Here is a 19,176-nt window from a genome sequence, read left to right on the forward strand (position 1 = left end):
GAGAGGAGGGAAGGAAAGAAAGAGGGAAGGAAGGAAGGAAAAGAGGGAGAGAGAAAGAGAGGGAGGGACAGAGAGAAAGAGAGGAAGGAAGGAAAGAAGGAAGAGAGGGAGGGACAGAGAGGAAGGAAAGAGGGAAGGAAGGAAAAGAGGGAGAGAGCAAGAGAGGGAGGGACAGAGAGGAAGGAAAGAGGGAAGGAAGGAAAAGAGGGAGAGAGAAAGAGAGGGAGGGACAGAGAGGAAGGAAAGAGGGAAGGAAGGAAAAGAGGGAGAGAGAAAGAGAGGGAGGGACAGAGAGGAAGGAAGGAAAGAAAGAGGGAAGGAAGGAAGGAAAAGAGGGAGAGAGAAAGAGAGGGAGGGACAGAGAGAAAGAGAGGAAGGAAGAAAAGAAGGAAGAGAGGGAGGGACAGAGAGGAAGGAAGGAGGGAAGGAAGGAAAAGAGGGAGAGAGCAAGAGAGGGAGGGACAGAGAGGAAGGAAAGAGGGAAGGAAGGAAAAGAGGGAGAGAGAAAGAGAGGAAGGAAGGAAAGAAGGAAGAGAGGGAGGGACAGAGAGGAAGGAAAGAGGGAAGGAAGGAAAAGAGGGAGAGAGCAAGAGAGGGAGGGACAGAGAGGAAGGAAAGAGGGAAGGAAGGAAAAGAGGGAGAGAGAAAGAGAGGGAGGGACAGAGAGAAAGAGAGGAAGGAAGGAAAGAAGGAAGAGAGGGAGGGACAGAGAGGAAGGAAAGAGGGAAGGAAGGAAAAGAGGGAGAGAGAAAGAGAGGGAGGGACAGAGAGGATAGGAAGGAAAGAAATAAGGAAGGAAGGAAAAGAGGGAGAGAGCAAGAGGGAGGGACAGAAAGAGAGGAAGGAAGGAAAGAAGGAAGAGAGGGAGGAAGGAAAAGAGGGAGGGACAGAGAGGAGGAAGGAAGGGTCTGAAAATGAATTGGCGTACATGGCCTGTAAGTAGCCTGATCTTCTCAGATTAAAGAAGCTAAGCAGGGTCAGTATTTGGATGGGAGACCACCACCAAGGATGCCCAGGGTTGCGACGCAGAGGCAGGCAGTGGCAAAACCACCCCTGAGCGTCTCCTGCCTTGACCAGGGGTCACCATAAGTCAGCTGCGACTCAATGGCAATATAATAATTTTGCGTGGACAGGAGTGTCTTCCTAAAAGAAGATCCCTGGACGTTGGAGGAAGGCTCCACAAATCAGCTAAGACTGGAGCTTTCCTTCAGACTGGGGAGAAGCTTCAGACTTGAGCCCAAAGGGAACATCATCATCATCAACATCATAGATTGGATTCATACCCTGCCCTTCGCTCAGAGTCTCAGAGCGGCTCAAAAACTCCTTTCCCTTCCCCTCCCCACAACAGACACCCCGTGAGGTAGGTGAGGCCGAGAGAGCTCTGACAGAAACTGCCCTTGAGAGAACAGCTCTGACAGAACTACGGCTTGCCCAGGGTCATCCAGCCAGGTGCAAGTGGAGGAGTGGGGAATCAAACCCGGTTCCCCCAGATTAGAGTCCGCGCACTTAACCACTACACCAGACTGGCTCTACCGGACTCGTACTACCGGACTCGAGTCTTGCTGCTTCGATACACACCGGTATATTTTCTTTATCCCTGGAACTGCTTCCTTCGTCTCGCCGAAATCCTCTCTCCTTTTTTAAAAAAAAAAACATGTAAGTTTTGAATTCCGGATCTTCCACAGCAGACGACCGTGACACTGGAGCCCGCCCTCAGCCCCGGGCGGCCTTTCTAAACCCGCTTTATGTTTTGTGCTGAGAAACAAAATGTAAAATCCACCCAAATGCAAACTGATCCCAGACCTCTCCGTCATGCCCGGAGCTCGTGGGATTCGTGTTGATTTCTCGCTGGATTTCATACGCCCTTCCGAAGCCGAAAACTGGAAACATGTTGTGGTAGAACTTCCAGCTGAGATTTCTAGCGTGGAGGATGGAAAGAGCAGAACCAATGGTGAGGGGAGCGTGTGGTGGAGGAAAAGACTCCTGGAGCCAACAAAGGAGGGGCCTGGAGCCCTGCCAGGCAATTTTCCTTTGCACCCTTGAGTCATAGAGTTGGAAGGGACCTCCAGGGTCATCTAGTCCAACCCCCTACACAATGCAGGGAATTCACAAATACCTCCTCCCCACACCCCCAGTGGCCCCTGCTCCAACCAGTTTGGTGTCGTGGTTAAGTGCGCGGACTCTAATCTGGGAGAAAACCCGGGTTTGATTCCCCACTCCTCCACTTGCAGCTTCTGGATGTCCTTGGGCAAGCCACAGTTCTGTCAGGGCTGTTCTCTCAAGGACAGTTCTTAGAATCATAGAATGTTAGAGTTGGAAGGGACCTTCCAGGTCATCTAGTCCAACCCCCTGCACTCTGTAGGAGCACAGCCAAAAGATAGCCCTACATGCCTACAACATACCCGAAAGGTGGTCGTCCAGCCTCCGCTTGAAAACGTCCAGCGAAGGAGCATCCACCACCTCCCGAGGCAGCCTGGTCCACTGCTCAACCACTCTGACAGTTAGGAAGTTTCTCCTGATATTTAGCCGGTATCGACTCCCTTGTAATTTCTACCCATTAGATCTAGTCTTGCAATCCGGAGCAAGAGGGAATAGATCTTCTACATGACAGCCCTTCAGATATTTGAAGACTGCAATCCTGTCCCCGCTAAGCCTTCTCTTTCCCAGGCTAAACATACCCAACTCTTTCAGCCTTTCCTCATAAGACTTGGATTCCTACCCTCTCACCATCCTGTTGCCCTCTTCTGGACACGCTCAAGCTAACTCATGAATCATAGAATGTTAGAGTTGGAAGGGACCTTGCAGGTCATCTAGTCCAACCCCCTGCACACTGCAGGAGCATAGCCGAGAGATAGCCCTACATACCTACAACATACCCGGAGCAAGAGAGAATAGATCCGCTCCATCTTCTACATGACAGCCCTTCAGATACTTGAAGACTGCAATCCTGTCCCCTCTAAGCCTTCTCTTTCCCAGGCTAAACATACCCAGCCCTTTCAGCCTTTCCTCATAAGACTTGGATTCCAGCCTCTCACCATCCTGGTTGCCCTCTTGATAGAGCATCAGAGGGGAAGCATCATGGTAGCAAACCAGGCCTGCGGGATCCAGTCCGTATTTTTAACGTCGCTTGTTTCGGCAGCCTTATTCCTTTGTGTGTCTTCCAGGACCCGGTGCTAGCGACTCCGCTGGCCACCCCGCAAGCCACCCCCCCTCCGTCGCCGCCACCACCTCTACGAGAACCATCACCAGTGAGGACGCCAGAGCCCTCTCCCCCCACCACTGAAATGGGCGATGAGGTCGACAGATGGCAGCTAACGGCGGCGACAGGTATCTCTTCGGATTCCAAGAGTGGAGTCTTTACGGGCAAGGTTATACCTGGGCAGCAGTGGGCATCCCCCGCCTGCAGCCGGTCCCAGGCTCAGTTCTCCGGCCTCCCTAGTTTATACAAACTTGTTGAAGGAAGGTTTGATAGACGAATGGATCCCCCCGAAGAAGCCCGTTGGTGAAATGCGTAGGGAATTTTTAGCCGAGTAATATTTTTTTTTTAACTTTGCTTGCTGAGATTTAGCCTTTTTGCTTTGAAGTATCTGGCGTTTTTCTTTCCCCAAAAGAGGTCTTAATAGGCAGTGGGATGCCAGCCCCAAACACACACACACACACACACACACACACACACAAACTCCACAGCTGTAAACTCCCCAAATTCTTCCATCACTACACACATGAACATACACAAAGCTGCCTTCTACCATCGGTCCGTCAAGGTCTGTATTGTCTACTCAGACTGGCAGCAGCTCTCCAGGGTCTCAGGCGGAAGTCTCTTACATCACCTCCTGCCTGGTCCTTTTAACTGGAGATGCCGGGGATTGAACCTGGGACCTTCTGCATGCCAAGCAGAGGCTCTATACTCAATCAGACCCTTGGTCCATCATGGTCAGTACTGTCTTCTCAGATGGGCAGCAGCTCTCCAGGGTCTCAGGCGGAAGTCTCTTACATCACCTCCTGCCTGGTCCTTTTAACTGGAGATGCCGGGGATTGAACCTGGGACCTTCTGCATGCCAAGCAGGTGCTCTGCCACTGAGCCACAGCCCCTCCCCATTCGGTACATCATCCAAATCTTGATACTTACATTATTTATGCTCCACCTTTCTCACTGAGCCTTAAGGTGGATTACACAGTGCAGATCAAATGCAGTCAATGGGATGGGACTTCCCATAAGCAGTGTAATAGTATTTGGATTGCAGAAATCTGAAAACGAAGCTGACACTTGGGGCCAGGATTCCTCCTTGCCTCATTTTAGAGCAAGTAGGGGAACCGGTTTCTTTTGCCACCTCGTTTTCTTGCAGATAGACGGCCACACACATAGCCAGTTTGGTGTAGTGGATAAGAGTGCGGACTCTAATCTGGGGGAATGGGGTTTGATTCCCCACTCCTCCACATGCATCCAGCTGGGTGACCTTGGGTCAGTCACAAGTTCTTTCAGAGCTGTTCTCTCATGAGCAGTTCTGGAACGAGCTCTCTCAGCCCCCCCTACCTCACAGGGTGTCTGTTGTGGGGAGGGAAAGGGAAAGGCGATGGTGAGCCACTCTGAGACTCCTTCAGGTAGCGAAGGGTGGGGTATAAAGCTAATCTTCTCCTCCTCTTCTCTTCTTCTTCTTCTTCATGCCCCATCCACTTTTAGTGGCACCCCTAGTCCTCATTACGGCCTGCAGTGTCACATACCTAGCAAAGCAAGCATGGAGCCTGCTACATCTGCCTTAACTAAAGCAAGAGCCTGAAGAGCGGCGTGGCTCAGTGGTAGAGCCTCTGCTTGGCATGCAGAAGGTCCCAGGTTCAATCCCCGGCATCTCCAGTTGAAAGGACCAGGCACCGGGTGATGGGAAAGACCTCTGCCTGAGACCCCGGAGAGCTGCTGCCAGTCTGAGTAGACAATACTGACTCTGATGGACCGAGGGCCTGATTTAGTATAAGGTGCTTTTGTGTGTAATGGAATTCCTTTCCCTCTTTTCTTTTCGGATGTGCGTAGAACCAAAGGCAGCGGCCATCAGCCCGGTTCGCACCCCTGCTGTTACCCCAGCGGCGACTCCGCCTGGGGTGGCGACGCCGAGCCCTCCCGTGTCCGAGCGCATCCCTAGCAGAGAAGCGACAGAGGGACGCCAGCCTCCAAATGCGTGGGGGGATGCTGAGCTGCCCCTGGAGGAAGAGAAGCCCAGCCCGCAGAGCGAAGAAGGGGGCTACGACCCCAGAGCAGTGTGAGTCATCTCTGGGTGCTTCTTATTTCTTTCTTTATTGGGGCATTTCTTATTTGGGGGAGCCCAAATGGCTTACAAAATGATAAAATGGGAAAGCGATACACTGGAACAGCAAAATACTATCACTATGAGTCTTTTAGCGACAAGCGTTATCTTTTCGTAACCTGTAGCATCATGTCAGTGGCTAAAGACGAGGAGCCAGAGAATTTGGTGTTGCCGCCGTCTCCGCAGCCCACGCAGCCTCCTGACCCACTTCTTCAAGAACCCCCGATCCCGTCTTCTCCGGCACGTACTCCCAGTTCCGGCTCGTCCACAGAGGAGAGCAGTCTGACCGTCACGGAAACGGAGACTGTGGACAGACCGATCTCCGAAGGAGAGGTCCTTTTTAGCTATGGACAAATGGTAGCCATGAAAGGTGAGCTGGCTCCCAGGAGAGGTGGGCTGGCCCTTTACTTTACCGGGCAAGTTCTGGGTGGTGGTGGGGGCGCCGTCATGGAGGGCCACTGGTGGCCAGAGTGGGCTGAGCCTAGGGGGCCCATGTGGTGCTGGGTCTGCTTTGGACCAGCATAGGCTCACTGACGGGAGACTGTAGGATTCTGCGGTGGGCCACCTTGGACTGTGAAGGGTTGCCAACCTCCAGGGGCTGCCTGGAGACTGCCTAGTATCACAACCAGTGTTCCCTCTAAGCTGAGTTAGTGTGAGCCAGCTCACCATTTTTTAGCCTCCGGCTCACACATTTTTGTCTTAGCTCAGGAGGGATGGCTCCAGAGCAGACTAATTTATACAGTAGCCAAATCACTTGCTCACAACTTTAATGCCAGTAGCTCAGAAAGTAGAATTTTTGCTCACAAGACTCCACAGCTTAGAGGGAACATTGATCACAACTGAACTCCAGACGACAGAGATCAGTCCCCCTCCCCCCCCGGAGAAAATAGCTGCTTCAGAGGGTGAGCTCTGCAGCATTATATACCAATGAGCCCCCTCCCCGAACCCGGCCTTCCCCAGGCTCCACCCCCCAAAATGTCCAGGTATTTCCCAACCCAAAGGCGACAGCCTTAATTTGTTGTTCAGTCGTACAGTTGAGTTCGACTCTTTGCAACCCCATGGCCCGGCTCCCGCCAGGCCCTCCGGTCTTCCGCCGTCCTCTGAAGTTGGCTCAATTTCATGTTCGTTGCATCGATGACACTGTCTAACCATCTCATCCTTTGCCGTCCCCGTCTTCTTTGACCTTCAGTCTTCCTTAATACTGCCCCATATTTAAAAATCAAACCACGGCACAGCATGGGCTTCTGCAGTGAAGATTTGCTCTGGGCTTCAATTGCCCTCAACGATAACGTCATGTAGCTATATCTGATTGGCCGAGCAATACCGTGATGTCATCACGTTCTTTATGTGGTTGGCCGGGATCATTTCGTGGAGCAGTCCAAGGCACATCCCCCGATAACGACTTCTGCCTCCACATTCCTTAACAGGATAGTATGATCTACTTTATTGAGTGCTCGAGATAAATCCAGTGTACCACAGAGAGGCCTGGCCTTCATCTACACGCAGACGGAGGTCATCAGCTAGAGCCAACAGGAGCCGTCTCTGTCCCATAGCCTGGCCGGAAACCAGATTGAAAAGGGTCCAGAGCAGATGAGTTATCCAAGAAGATCCGGAGTTGATCTTCTAGTGCTCTCTCAGTCACTTTCCCCGGGAATGGCAGATTAGAGATCCGGCAATAATTGGCCACATCGTTTTTCTGTAGGGATGGCTTTTCAAGTAGTGGGCAGATAACCTCCTTTTCGAGTGGCTGAGGAAAGGTGCCCTGAGTTAGTGACTGATCTATATAAGATCAAGATGGGTCGCTGTGTTAGTCTGTAGCAGTAGAAAAGAGCCAGGAGCACCTTAAAGTAACAAAATCTGTGGCAGAGGAGGAGCTTTTGTGAGTCACCACTCAGTTCTTTGTAGACTTTGTCTAGGGTTCAAATCACGACACCACACACAACAGATTTCTCGAAGCTACAGATCAGCTCTGTCTCTCTCTCTGTACCAAGCTCCCTGTTCTTTCGACAGGCTGTGTCACAGCAGCGTTTTATTAGAGGGGAAAAGCAAGCTTACACAAGGCACAGTGAAAAATGTTACAGTTAGAAGCTTCTAACTAGGATCACACTGTGTTCTTCTCACAGGCAAGATTATCTTTGAATGTTGCAAAGACTGTTCTCTCAGTAATTCATTGTGCTTTTAGTAATTCATCAGACTTATGCAGACTCAGAAAAAGATTGTGCCCTGCTTGCCAATCTCTCGTTGCCAGTCTCCCTGTGAAAACAGGAGCCTCTCCCTGTGAAAACAGGAGCCTCTCCGGGTGTGCCTCGCAGAGATTTTCCTATTCCCACAGTTCTTCAGATACTCATCAGATGTTCTTCAGACTGAGTACTGAATCAGGCTCAAGGTTCAAAGGCCTAAATGGTCTGGGACCATCGTATCTGTGGGACCGCCTCTCGCTGTACACCGCTCAGAGCCCATCGCACTCAACTTGCAACAGCTTACCGGTGGTCCCTTCCCCCAGAATGGTCTGGGTGCCCTCGACCAGGGCCGGGCCTGGCCCCAATCTGGTGGAACTCTCTATTTGGTGAAACTTGAGCCCTGCGGGACTTGGCTCGGTTCCGCAGGGCCCGTAAGGCTGCGATGTTCCACTGGACATGCAGCTGAGGACGGTGGCAACTGGAAAGACCACCTGGCTTCCCCATCGTTGAGTCATGAATCTCCCTGTAGCGGCGGCCCCTTTAGTTATCCACCGTTGAAGATTTGTTGGGGCACCATCTGATATGATACGATAGAATGACTCTTTAAGTTTTAACTGTAAGGTCTGGTTTTATAATTGTGATTCTGATCTTTTGTATTTTATTGTATTTAATTGTTGGAAGCTGCCCTGAGCCCTGCCTGGGGGCGAAAGGAGCGGGATAAAAATTGAATGAATGAATGAATGAATGAATGAATGAATGAATATCTGGGAAAAGTGAGCAGTGACTTACAAAAGCTCATATCCTGCTACAAATTTTGTTAGTCTTTAAGGTGCCACTGGACTCTTGCTCTTTTCTAGTGATTTATAATAGAAACTAAGGGTTTGTTGATGTGGTCCTTACATGATTTTCTCTGCCGGGGATCGATGGGCAAGGATCCAGAGTACAAGTAGTGACCTTCTGTCACGGCTCAGGTGGGGGTGTCACCTGACGCTGCCACCACTCTGGTTCCAGCCTCCCTCGAGAAGGCCCAGAGCACCCTCCCAAGACCTTCAGACCTACCTTTTGGCTGAATAACAGGCATGAGGACCAGGCAGAGTGAACAATGAGAATAGTTTATTTTATAAGAGGTCAAACAAACAAGGTGCGGAATTATAACAGTAAGTGGGTGAAAAGAAATCAAATGCCCTAACGCGTCTAAATATATACTGTCCCTAGCTCACTATCTGCAGTGGCCTGAGACTACTCGCCCTTCCCTCAGGATGAGGGTTTCTTCCTGCAGCAGCCTCCCTTGTGACTCTGCCCCCTGGAAGAAAGAACAGCTTCTGTTCTGGCACCAGCCCTTTTGTTCCCCAGCCCTCTTCTTCCCTATTGGTCAATTTTGGCTCCAAAACCTCTCAGGGGCTTCTGGGAGTTGTAGGCCCAGCCTCACCTACTGCTAGCCAGGCTCCCTGGGCCTAGTAGGCCTCTGGTGGCACAGCCCAGATCATGACACCTTCACTGAACCCAGGATGTTACCGACATGCATCCTGGTAACTGGGTCAAAATGGTCCATAAGCAGGCGAGATGAAGTATGGAGCATTTCTCTTCTGCATGGCTCAAGCTGGCATCCAGATCAGAGTGTATCCGTGGGATTTTGTCAGCAGAAAGCTTTGTGATCACAGCTAATTGTCTGTTCCTGAGAATGGCGGTTTTTGTTTTTCTCTTCTCCCTCCAGCATTAGCAGGGGAAGCACTCTCCCTTCCAAACCTCAGCGACAGTTTGGCCAGCACTCTTCACGACGCCCATGAAATGGTAAGGAACTGGGCGATAGCCAGGGGACATTTCGTAGAAAAAGAGGTGCAGGAGCTCATTAGCATACCTCATTAGCATAACTTATTTGCATATGCCACACCCCCTGACGTCACCGGAAGTGTGTCAGAAGGCAACACCCCCACCGCTCAGGCTCCGCTGGACTGTTTTGGATTGCTAGCTATGGGTTGTGTGGGAACGGGACGTGCAGATCTGTCCTCGCAGAGGAGGGAGAGCTTGTACCTGAATGAAACTTGGTCTTAAAGGTGCCACTGGACTGTTTTGGACCGGGGGGCTGGGGGGGGCTCTGCAACTTACCTGGCTGCTTCTTGCTCTGACTGAGGGCTGCTGGGAGCAGGGGGTGGGGCTTGTCGCATGTGCCCGCCCCCTGGGCTCTTTACTGCCGGAGCTCCTCTCCTGCAGAAAATTACCCCTGGCGATAGCCAAAGGCAGTAGATTGCTAGTTGGAGGCCCTGGAGATAATGACCGCAGTTCCTTTAACTAGCAGACGAGCTGGGTGGTAACACAATCAAGAGCAGTCCTGGTGTGGTCTGGGATGCAGAATCTCGGAGAACCTGCGTTCGTTCTTCATTCTGTCTCCAGCCTTCCTGGTCTACAGTCCAGGAAGGCTGGGAGGGGCTGTGGCTGGGTACCTATGCTGCTCCCATGAACACACACAAAGATGCCACGTTGAGTCAGACTCTTGGTCCATCAAGGTCAGTCTTTTCTGCTCAGACTGGCAGCAGCTCTCCAAGGTCTCGGGCAGAGAGGTCTTTCGGATCACGTCCTGCCTGGTCCTTTTAAGTGGAAGATGCTAAGGGCTGAACCTGAGACCTTCAGCATGCCAAGCAGACGCTCTACGGCTGAGCCAGGGTCCCTCCCCTTGTCCAGATTGAGGAGAAACACGGGGAAGACAGCAGTGGCTGATGCCAAAAGTGACACGGCAGCTGCGACTGGGAGAAAAGGAGCCGACGGGATCTGCTAATCACAGGAGCAGCCGATGCCTCTACCTGTATTCCCAGCGATCACTCCTCAATCAAATGTCTTTTCTTCCATTAAGCACTCCAGAGCTTCAGGTTCCTCCCAGTTCTAAGAAGTGGATAATTTTCAACAAGTACTGTCTCTGCAGCCCTGACCTGGATGGCCCAGTCTAAACTGGTCTCGTCAGATCTTGGAAGCTAAGCGCAGTCAGCCCTGGGTAGTACTTGGATGGGAGACCACCTAGAAAGTCTGGGGTAGGGATGGGCACAACCCAGATTACGAACTGAAGTTCGTCATGAGCTGGGCCCAGTTTGTGGTTTGCAAACCTCGGTTTACATCACCCCACCCTCACGAGCCCCCACAAACTTCCCAGGTGGTTTTGTGTGGTTTGTGTCAGCAGACACGCTGGCACACCGGCGGTGGGGCTTGGAGCAGACATTTAGAGAGACCACCATCTCTTTAAATGTCTTCTCTAAGCCACGGTGGCATGACTCACAAATGAACTGGAAAGGCATTTGGCACAACTCAGTGAGTCAACTCGGAAGGTATTTAAATGCCTTCTCAGTTCACTTGTGAGTTGCGCTGCAGGGGCGGCACAACTCAGCAAGTCAGCTGAGAAGGCATGTAAATGCCTTCCCAGCTGGAAGCAGTTTCAGCAATCCCTTTAGCTCCCTCTCGCTTGGAAGTGAGGGGGGGGAGTGAAAGGGGTTGCTGAAACGGCTTGGGAGCCACCACCAGCAGAAAGGAGCGGGGGAGGTTCGTCCCGGTTGGTGGGACGTCACGAACTCGGACGAACCTCCATTTTCCTGGTTTGTGCCCATCCCTAGTCTCTGGGGTTTCTACACAGAGGCAGGCAATGGGCAAGCCACCCGTGAATACCTCTTGCTTTGAAAACCCCATGGGGGGGTGTCTCCATAAGTCAGCTGAGGCTTGGCAGTACTTTCCACGGCCACCTCTTTGTCCAAAGACTCAAGCATTATACAAAGGTCGCCCCTCTCTCTAAAGATGAGAGGGCTTTAGTGTCCCTCACTGCAAAGCATTCCGGGTCTCGCATGTGCTACGCTGCTGTTTCGTTTCAAGAGTCCGGGGCTTGGGATCATTAACCCCAGTAACAGACAGCACTGTCTTTTCCCCCCTGCATCCTTTAGGATTACGATCCTCCCAGTGAAGGCCAGGTGGTGCTCAGGCCCCGTAAAGGATACCACCGAGACCCGGTCCCGTCCCTCTTCTCAAAACTCCCCCAAGTGCCGCTCGCTTCCCAAGAAGACGTCTGTCATTCCGAGGTACCGGACTTCTTCGTTTTCGTGTGTAGAGATAAAACGGGTAATACCCAGTGATCCTATCCTTCTCTGCATGGGATTCCGGATTTTTTTAAAAGGGGAAATGTTTCAGTGGTTTCTGCTTCTGCAGTGAGACACCTTATCCTTTTTTCCCCCCTTTTGTAACGGCTGTGCAGTGGGAGAGAGCTGCTTGCTGTAATACCTTTTGCCTTACGTTTTTCCCTGCAGCACTGATGCAGCTGTGCGCTGGCTGAAATCCGGAATCGCGGACGTTGTCTTTCTCCCCAGCAGGGAGCTGCAGCCCTCTCCTGTTTCCTTTCAGCAGTCGCTGCTGCAGCTTCCATATGCTGCTGCTCCCCCACCCCCCAACCCCTTTTCTACTCACTGGAAGTCTGGCCTGAGATTGTCAGGGGTTCGTAATTCATAGCCCTGCAGACTGGGGAGGCACTCCTTTTTTTCTCCCTGGGTAGAACAGGAGTCCCCAATTTGGTGCCTGCAGGAACCATGTGCCGCTAACACCTTTCCCAGCACCCCCCAAGTGTTTTTAGGAAGTGGGTGGGGCTCCTGCCCAGCAGGACTTCTGATTGGCCATTTGAAATCTTTTTTTTTAAGTACCCAAGGGTACACATTTATTGATTTTCTTATATTCCTAAACACAGGCATAAACAACTACAACAAACAACATATAAACCAAGAGACTTGTTACAGTTTGTTACTACCCCTAATCCATCGCTTCATTATTCTCTAATATTTGTTAGTATTCTCTAATTCCATTATCATATATTACTACATACTCAAATATTATATATTATATAATATATAATATACTCAAATATTATTTTTGCCATATCAGCTTAGTCTTTAACTCCATTCACATTATACCAATCATATAGTCTCTTCCAGGTTTTTTGAAATGTCAATTTCTTCGTGCCTCTCATTTCCATAGTTAATTTATCTACTTCCGCCGCTTCTAAAAGTTTATTAATATATTCCTGTTTGGTTGGTGTTTCTCGAGTCTTCCAGCATTTGGCATATAATATCCTTGCCGCCGTTGACATGTATACAATCAGGTATCTATCAGTTTCCTAGAATTCTTTCGGGAAAATATTTAACAATAGCAACTCTGGGGTAAAGGGAATATTACGACTTATTAATTATGAAATCTGATTGGCTGGGCACATTAAAATAATACTGTTACCGGTGGCAGCCACCACTACAGTGTTGGTTTCTCATTGCTCTTTCCCAGCATGCTTTTTAAAATTACTCCTCTTGTCCCCTGCCCTTGGGCATCCTTTGCATGTGGCTCCGCCTCCTGTGGCAGCCATTTTGTGTTTTTTTGACATTTACTTTCGTTTTTTATTAATTTGTCAAACAAAAGGACAAAAATGAACAACCACCACTCAAGACGAATAAAGAAAGAAGAACCCTCTAAATTGCAAAACATGGAAATGAGATTACCCGGGGGGGGGGAGCCCGGGACCCACAAAATAAAAAGAGAAGACAATGTTGGATCAAATTATTGACAGAGAGCTTAATATTTAACATGCTTTTTAAAAAAATTATCCTACAAGATATAGCTAACAGAGAAAGTTAATAATGGCAAAGGGGATCTTTTTGAAGAGAATTCTTTGTATACTTTATACTTAATTCCTTTTCCATAATTTATGATTGGCTCCATCTCCCGTGGCGGCCACTTCATGGTTGCACCCATCATCTTGTATTAAAATTCTAAAGGGACTCACAAGCTCAAAAAAGTTGGGGACTCCCTGCCTTAGACGTTATGGGTATTTCCACCCCATAACACATTTGCTCTGCCATGTTAACTGGCCTGGGAATCCAAGGGATTGTCATGGACCAGCGTGCGGACACCTCCTCAGAGGAGGAGGCTGAAGACTCAGAGGAAGAGGGAGAGAGAAGAGAAGAGATGGGATTTATACCCCACCCTTCAAGACCCAAAGGTGTCTTGGAGCAGCTTACAAACTCCTTTCCCTTCCCCTCCCCACAACAGACTCCATGTGAGGTAAAAGAAGAACAAGGAGAGATTGGATTTATACCCCGCCCTTCACTACCCAAAGGTGTCTCAGAGTGGCTTACAAACTCCTTTCCCTTCCCTTCCCCACAGCAGACTCCCTGTGAGGTAAAAGAAGAAGAAGAGATTGGATTTATACCCCGCCCTTCACTACCCAAAGGAGTCTCAGAGAGGCTTACAAACTCCTTTCCCTTCCCCTCCCCACAACAGACACCCCTGTGAGGTAAAAGAAGAAGAAGAAGAGATTGGATTTATACCCCACCCTTCACTACCCAAGGGAGTCTCAGAGCGGCTGACAAACTCCTTTCCCTTCCCCTCCGCACAGCAGACACCCCTGTGAGGTAGGCGGGGCTAAGAGAGCTCTTGACAGAAACCTCTTTTTCAAGAACAGCTCTGAGAGAACTACGGCTTGCCCAAGGCCATCCAGAAGAAGAAGAGATTGGATTTATACCCTGTCCTTCACTACTCAAAGGTGTCTCGCAGCGGCTTACAAACTCCTTTCCCTTCCCCTCCCCACAACAGACACCCTGTGAGGCAGGTGGGGCTGAGAGAACTCTGACAGCAACTGCTCTTTTTTCAAGGACAGCTCTTATCAGAACTACAGCTTGCCCAAGGTCATCCAGCCAGGTGCATGTGGAGGAGTGGGGAATCAAACCCGGTTCTCCCAGGTTAGAGTCCGCGCCCTTAACCACTACACCAAACTGGAGCCACCACCGAGTGAAGCGGTTGGGATTCCTCCAGGACGCCCCTTTGATGTACAGGAAGAGCCCCAAGAGTCTGAGGCAGCCTCCTCCTCAGGAGGAAACGACTCTTGCCTTAAGTTTTATACTCAGGCCTGAACTAACAGCTCTCACTGTCAGGAAGTTCTTCCTAATGTTTACCCGAAAACTCTGTTTGATTTAATCTCAACCCGTTCAGTTCCCCTGGGGCAAATGGCTGCTTTGGAAGGCGGACCCTGCTCGGGCTCCGCCCCCAGAATCTCCCGCTTTTTCCCAACCCGGAGCTGGGGACCTATCTATGCAACACTGTTGGATTCAGCTCTGGCCTCAATCCTGTGCAGGACAGAGATCTGCGTACGAATAATTGTGAAGAGGCGTGGTTCAGGGGGCACTCAGCCCAGAGCTCAGTGCACCTTGTGTGGACAATGGCCAGAAGTGGGAGACTCTACTTCTCTCTTCTCTGCCACTCCCCTACACTTTCGTTCTTATCTCTTTCTTCCTCTCTGTTTCGTTTAGGACACTGACTACAGTGCTGGGGAACTTAGCGAGGGCCAGAGGCCCAGGCTGACCAAAGCGGTGGAGAGTATCCTGAGGGGACATCCCGTTGACGTGGACCGGTCCTCTGAGCAGCGGCTTCGGCAGGCGCCATTGCCCGGACACTTCAACAGAGCTGCAGGTGGGAGCTTACAAAAATTCTTCCTTGTACTTCAGTGCTGGAAACTGAGCTAGGGTTGCCAGGTTGGGCAGTACCTGGAGATTTGGGGGGGTGGAGCCTGACTGAGGTCAGGGCTGGGGGGTATAATGCCATGGAATCCACCTTCCAAGGCGGCCATTTTTCTCCAGGTGAGCTGATCTCTGTCACCTGCCGCAGGAAGTAGTGGTGGCTACAAGAATAGACAGCTTCAGGAGGGGACTGAACATACTTTGACCAGAGGTCCATCTGTGGCTATTAGCCGCAATGTATATATGGAACACTCTGTCTGGAGCAGTGCTTGGGGGGCAAGAGTGGGAGGACTCTGGAGTCCTGGCCCCGCTGGTGGACCTCCTGATGGCCCCTGGGTTTTGGCCACTGCATGACACAGAGTGTTGGGCTGGATGGGCCATTGACCTGATCCAACATGGCTTCTCTTATGTCTGGGGCAGTGATGCTCTGTATTCTTGGTGCTTGGGGGGCAAGAGTGGGAGGACTTCTGGAGTCCTGGCCCCGCTAGTGGACCTCCTGATGGCCCCTGCCTTTAGGCCACTGTGTGGCACAGAGTGTTGGACTGGATGGGCCATTGGCCTGATCCAACATTGGCGTCTCTTATGTTCTTATGTCTGGGGCAGTGATGCTCTGTCTTCTTGGTGCTTGGGGGGGGGGCAACTGTGGGAGGTCTTCTGGAGTTCTGGCCCCGCTGGTGGACCTCCTGATGGCACCTAGTTTTTGACCACTGCATGAAACAGAGTGTTGGGCTTTATGGGCCATTGGTCTGATCCAACATGGCTTCTCTTATGTCTGGGGCAGTGGTGCTCTGTATTCTTGGTGCTTGGGGGGGGCAAGAGTGGGAGGTCTTCTGAAGTTCTGGCCCCACTGGTGGACCTCCTGATGGCACCTGGTATTCATCATCGTGGCTTCTGTGCAGTCCCACATGGGATCTGCGCAGGCGCAGGCCAGCCACGGAAAAGATTTGCAAGCTTTCTAATAGACTAGGAGTGCCCCTCCTCCCTCTGGCGCTTTCCCCCTGGAGGCTGGCAACCCTAGAGCAGAGTTGTTTTTGTAAAAAAAAATCCCTGCTGTAAGTTCTCTGCATTTGCCCAGCGGCTCTCAGGGTCTCAGGCTGAGGTCTTCCGCATCCCCTACGACTTGATCTTCCAAATGAGAGATGCCGGGGATTGAACCTGGGAACTTCTGCACACCAAGCAGATGCTCTGCCACTGAGCTACAGCCCCTCCCCTGTTGGTGGACCAATAGCCTGTCTGTGATTTAAGGAGCTTTGCAGGTTTAGATCTCTTATCGAGCACTTTCAAGAAGCCTCCTGAAAGCCATCAACTGTGTATGAGCCTCTTTCTTCCTAAAGAGAAACGAAGAGTTCTTGTTTCAAAGCAGTCAAAAGGGCCGCACAGTAGAGCAACATATTCCACACGGACTCTTCCAGGAAAAACGGACACTCTTGATAATTACTTTTTGAACGGACGCCACTTTTCAAGGCATTTCCTTGAAATACATAAATAATACATACCGCGGCGCATGAGGTTATGCATCCATCAATCTGTCAACAGTTAAACCTTAAGTGCTGTATTTTGTTTCGGTCTCGCTGCCTGCCTTAGAATCCAGAAGCTTAACAATTAAGTCGGCCATTACATCATCTGGGTATTTTCAAAAATTACACGTTGGTCCAGTCTGTCCTTGTGTATGTCGAAAGAATCCGCTTGAAGCTAATCTTTTGGTTTAAAACTCAGCATTCACCTTTGCATATAAATATATAACATGTTAACGGATGCAATGCCCCGGCCAAGGGATGGTGGATCTTAACATGCTGAACCTCGCATGGAGCTACCTTACACTGAATCATAAGAACATAAGAGAAGCCAATGTTGGATCAGACCAAGGGCCCATCCAGTCCAACACTCTGAGTCACACAGTGGCCAGAAATACCTGGGGCCACCAGGGGTTCCAGCAGTGGGGCCAGGACACCAGAAGCCCTCTCACTGTTGCCTCCCCCCAAGCACCAAGAAGACAGAGCATCCCTTGCCCCAGACCGAGAGTTCCTATCTATACCTTGTGGCCTCCTGTGGCAGTGAATTCCATGTGTTAATCACTCTTTGGGTGAAGGAGGACTTCCTCTTATCCGTTCTAACCCAACTGCTCAGCCATTTCATTGAGTGCCCACAAGTTCTTGTATTGTGAGAAAGGGAGAAAAGTACTTTTTTCTCGACCTGCTCTCTCCCATGCATAATTGGTGGGATCTGAACTGGCAGGGACTGACTAAGAGAGAGATTGGAGTCGTAGTAGAAAACTCAATGAAAATGTCGAGACAGTCTGTTACTACAATTAAAAAAGGCCAACGCTATGCTGGGGATTATTAGGAAGGGAATTGAAAACAAATCAGCCAGTATCATAATGCCCCTGTATAAATCGATGGTACGTCCTCATTTGGAGTACTGTGTACAGTTCTGCTCACCGCACCTCAAAAAGGATATTATAGCATTGGAAAAAGTGCAGAAAAGGGCAACTCGAATGATAAAAGGGTTGGAACACTTTCCCTATGAAGAAAGGTTAAGGCATTTGGGGCTCTTTAACTTGGAGAAGCGATGGCTGAGGGGTGACATGATCGAGGGTTACAAGATTATGCATGGGATAGAGCAGGTCAAGAAAGGAGTCCTTTTCTCCCTTTCTCACAATACAAGAACTCGTGGGCACTCCATGAAATTGCTGAGCGGTTGGGTTAGAACAGATAAAAGGAAGTCCTTCTTTACCCAAACAGTGATTAACACATGGAATTCACTGCCACAGGAGGTGGCGGCGGCTACAAGCATGGACGGCTTCAAGAGGGAACTGGATAAAGATATGGAGCAGAGGTCCATCAGTGGCTATTCGCCACAAGGTATAGATAGGAACTCTCGGTCTGGGGCAAGTGATGCTCTGTCTTCAGATTGGCAGCGGTTCCTCAGGGTCTCAGTCTGAGGTCTTTCACATCACCTATTTCCTGGTCGTTTTAGCTGGAGGTGCCGGGGTTTGAACCTGGGACCTTCTGCACGCCAAGCAGAGGCTCTACCACCGAGCATCTACGGCTGAGCTGCAGCCCCTCCCCCTCTGGCTTGCTTTGTTTGTATGTCATAAATTGGGCAGACTTCATGAGCTGGTGCCGTCTGCCTGACTTGTCCATCGCTAATTCTGGGCGCTGTCGACATTTCCAGCGTGAGTCGATTCCCTGCAGCATTCGCTGGCTTAGCTTTAAAAAAACCAAAATGAGCCGAAAATGCGGCCACTTCAGCAACTGCGGTTATTAAGCCGTTCCTTTCCCGAAGGCCCTCCAGTGTGCCATGGCACCTTACTCTGTTTTTAATCACTGCATGCTGGTTTTCCGCTTCTCTGCCTGAAATGCAAGACTTGTATTTAGAGGTTCCTGTTCAGAATCCTTGACCCCCTGGTTAAGAACCAAAGCACATTTGGAATACCGCGTGACATTCTGGCCCCCATATCTCAGAGAGGACATTGCAGAGCTGGATAAAATGCAGAGGAGGGCAGCCAAGATGATGAGGAGGCCGGAGCCCCTTCCCTGTGAGGAAAGGCTGAAGAGTCTGGGACTTTTCCATTTAGAAAAGAGGGGGGCAGGGGGCATGATAGAGGTTCATCAAGTCATGCATGGGGTGCAGAGAGTTGACCACTTCTTCTCCCGCTCCCAAAACTCTAGAACTCGAGGCCATCCGATGAAGCTTTTTTTCCTCTCCTGCTTGCCCATTGTTGGTGGGCAAGGTTTATTAGTTTTTTAAAGAGTTATATAAAACAAAAAAAAGAGAGCCGTACACTTCAAATGTATCCAGCCATTGCCTCGTTCATAACATCTTTAGAGACGTAATTCCCTTTTTCCCTTTGTTAATCCATAGTCCACAACAGATGACATTAAGTAAAATTCCCAATAAACAATTCATCTATATATCTAATAGCGAAGTTGCCCCCGGAGTGCGGATCGCTAAATCAGCGTTCCGAGGGGACTTGGGGGGGAGGGGGAGGTTTGTGCACACGTGGGCCAGTCCCCACGTGTGCACAAAAATGCTAAAAGTAGAAAAAAAATTCGGGGGGATGTTTAAATCCCCCCGAAAGTGCAAGAGCGTTCCGTGCGCATGTGCGGTATTAGCTGACCTCGCCGCCGCCTCCTCGGAGGCGGGCGAGGCGAGGACCGGCCTTGCCGCCGCCGCCGA

General features: G+C 50.5%; 1 protein-coding gene across 1 annotated transcript in view; it reads left to right on the forward strand.

Annotated features, from left to right (window-relative positions):
- The window catches only part of KIAA0586 (KIAA0586 ortholog), a 145,513-nt gene that overhangs the window by 67,501 nt on the left and 58,836 nt on the right, over positions 1-19,176 (forward strand). The window contains exons 23-28 of the mRNA XM_015423372.1: positions 3,165-3,327; positions 5,027-5,252; positions 5,423-5,667; positions 9,192-9,268; positions 11,395-11,529; positions 14,791-14,950. Coding sequence (XP_015278858.1) covers positions 3,165-3,327; positions 5,027-5,252; positions 5,423-5,667; positions 9,192-9,268; positions 11,395-11,529; positions 14,791-14,950 — 1,006 coding nt within the window. The remainder of the gene's footprint in view (positions 1-3,164; positions 3,328-5,026; positions 5,253-5,422; positions 5,668-9,191; positions 9,269-11,394; positions 11,530-14,790; positions 14,951-19,176) is intronic.

This window comes from Gekko japonicus, unplaced genomic scaffold (assembly GCF_001447785.1).
Source record: "Gekko japonicus isolate JY-2015 unplaced genomic scaffold, Gekko_japonicus_V1.1 scaffold1720, whole genome shotgun sequence".
NCBI classification, from domain to species: Eukaryota; Metazoa; Chordata; class Lepidosauria; order Squamata; family Gekkonidae; genus Gekko; species Gekko japonicus.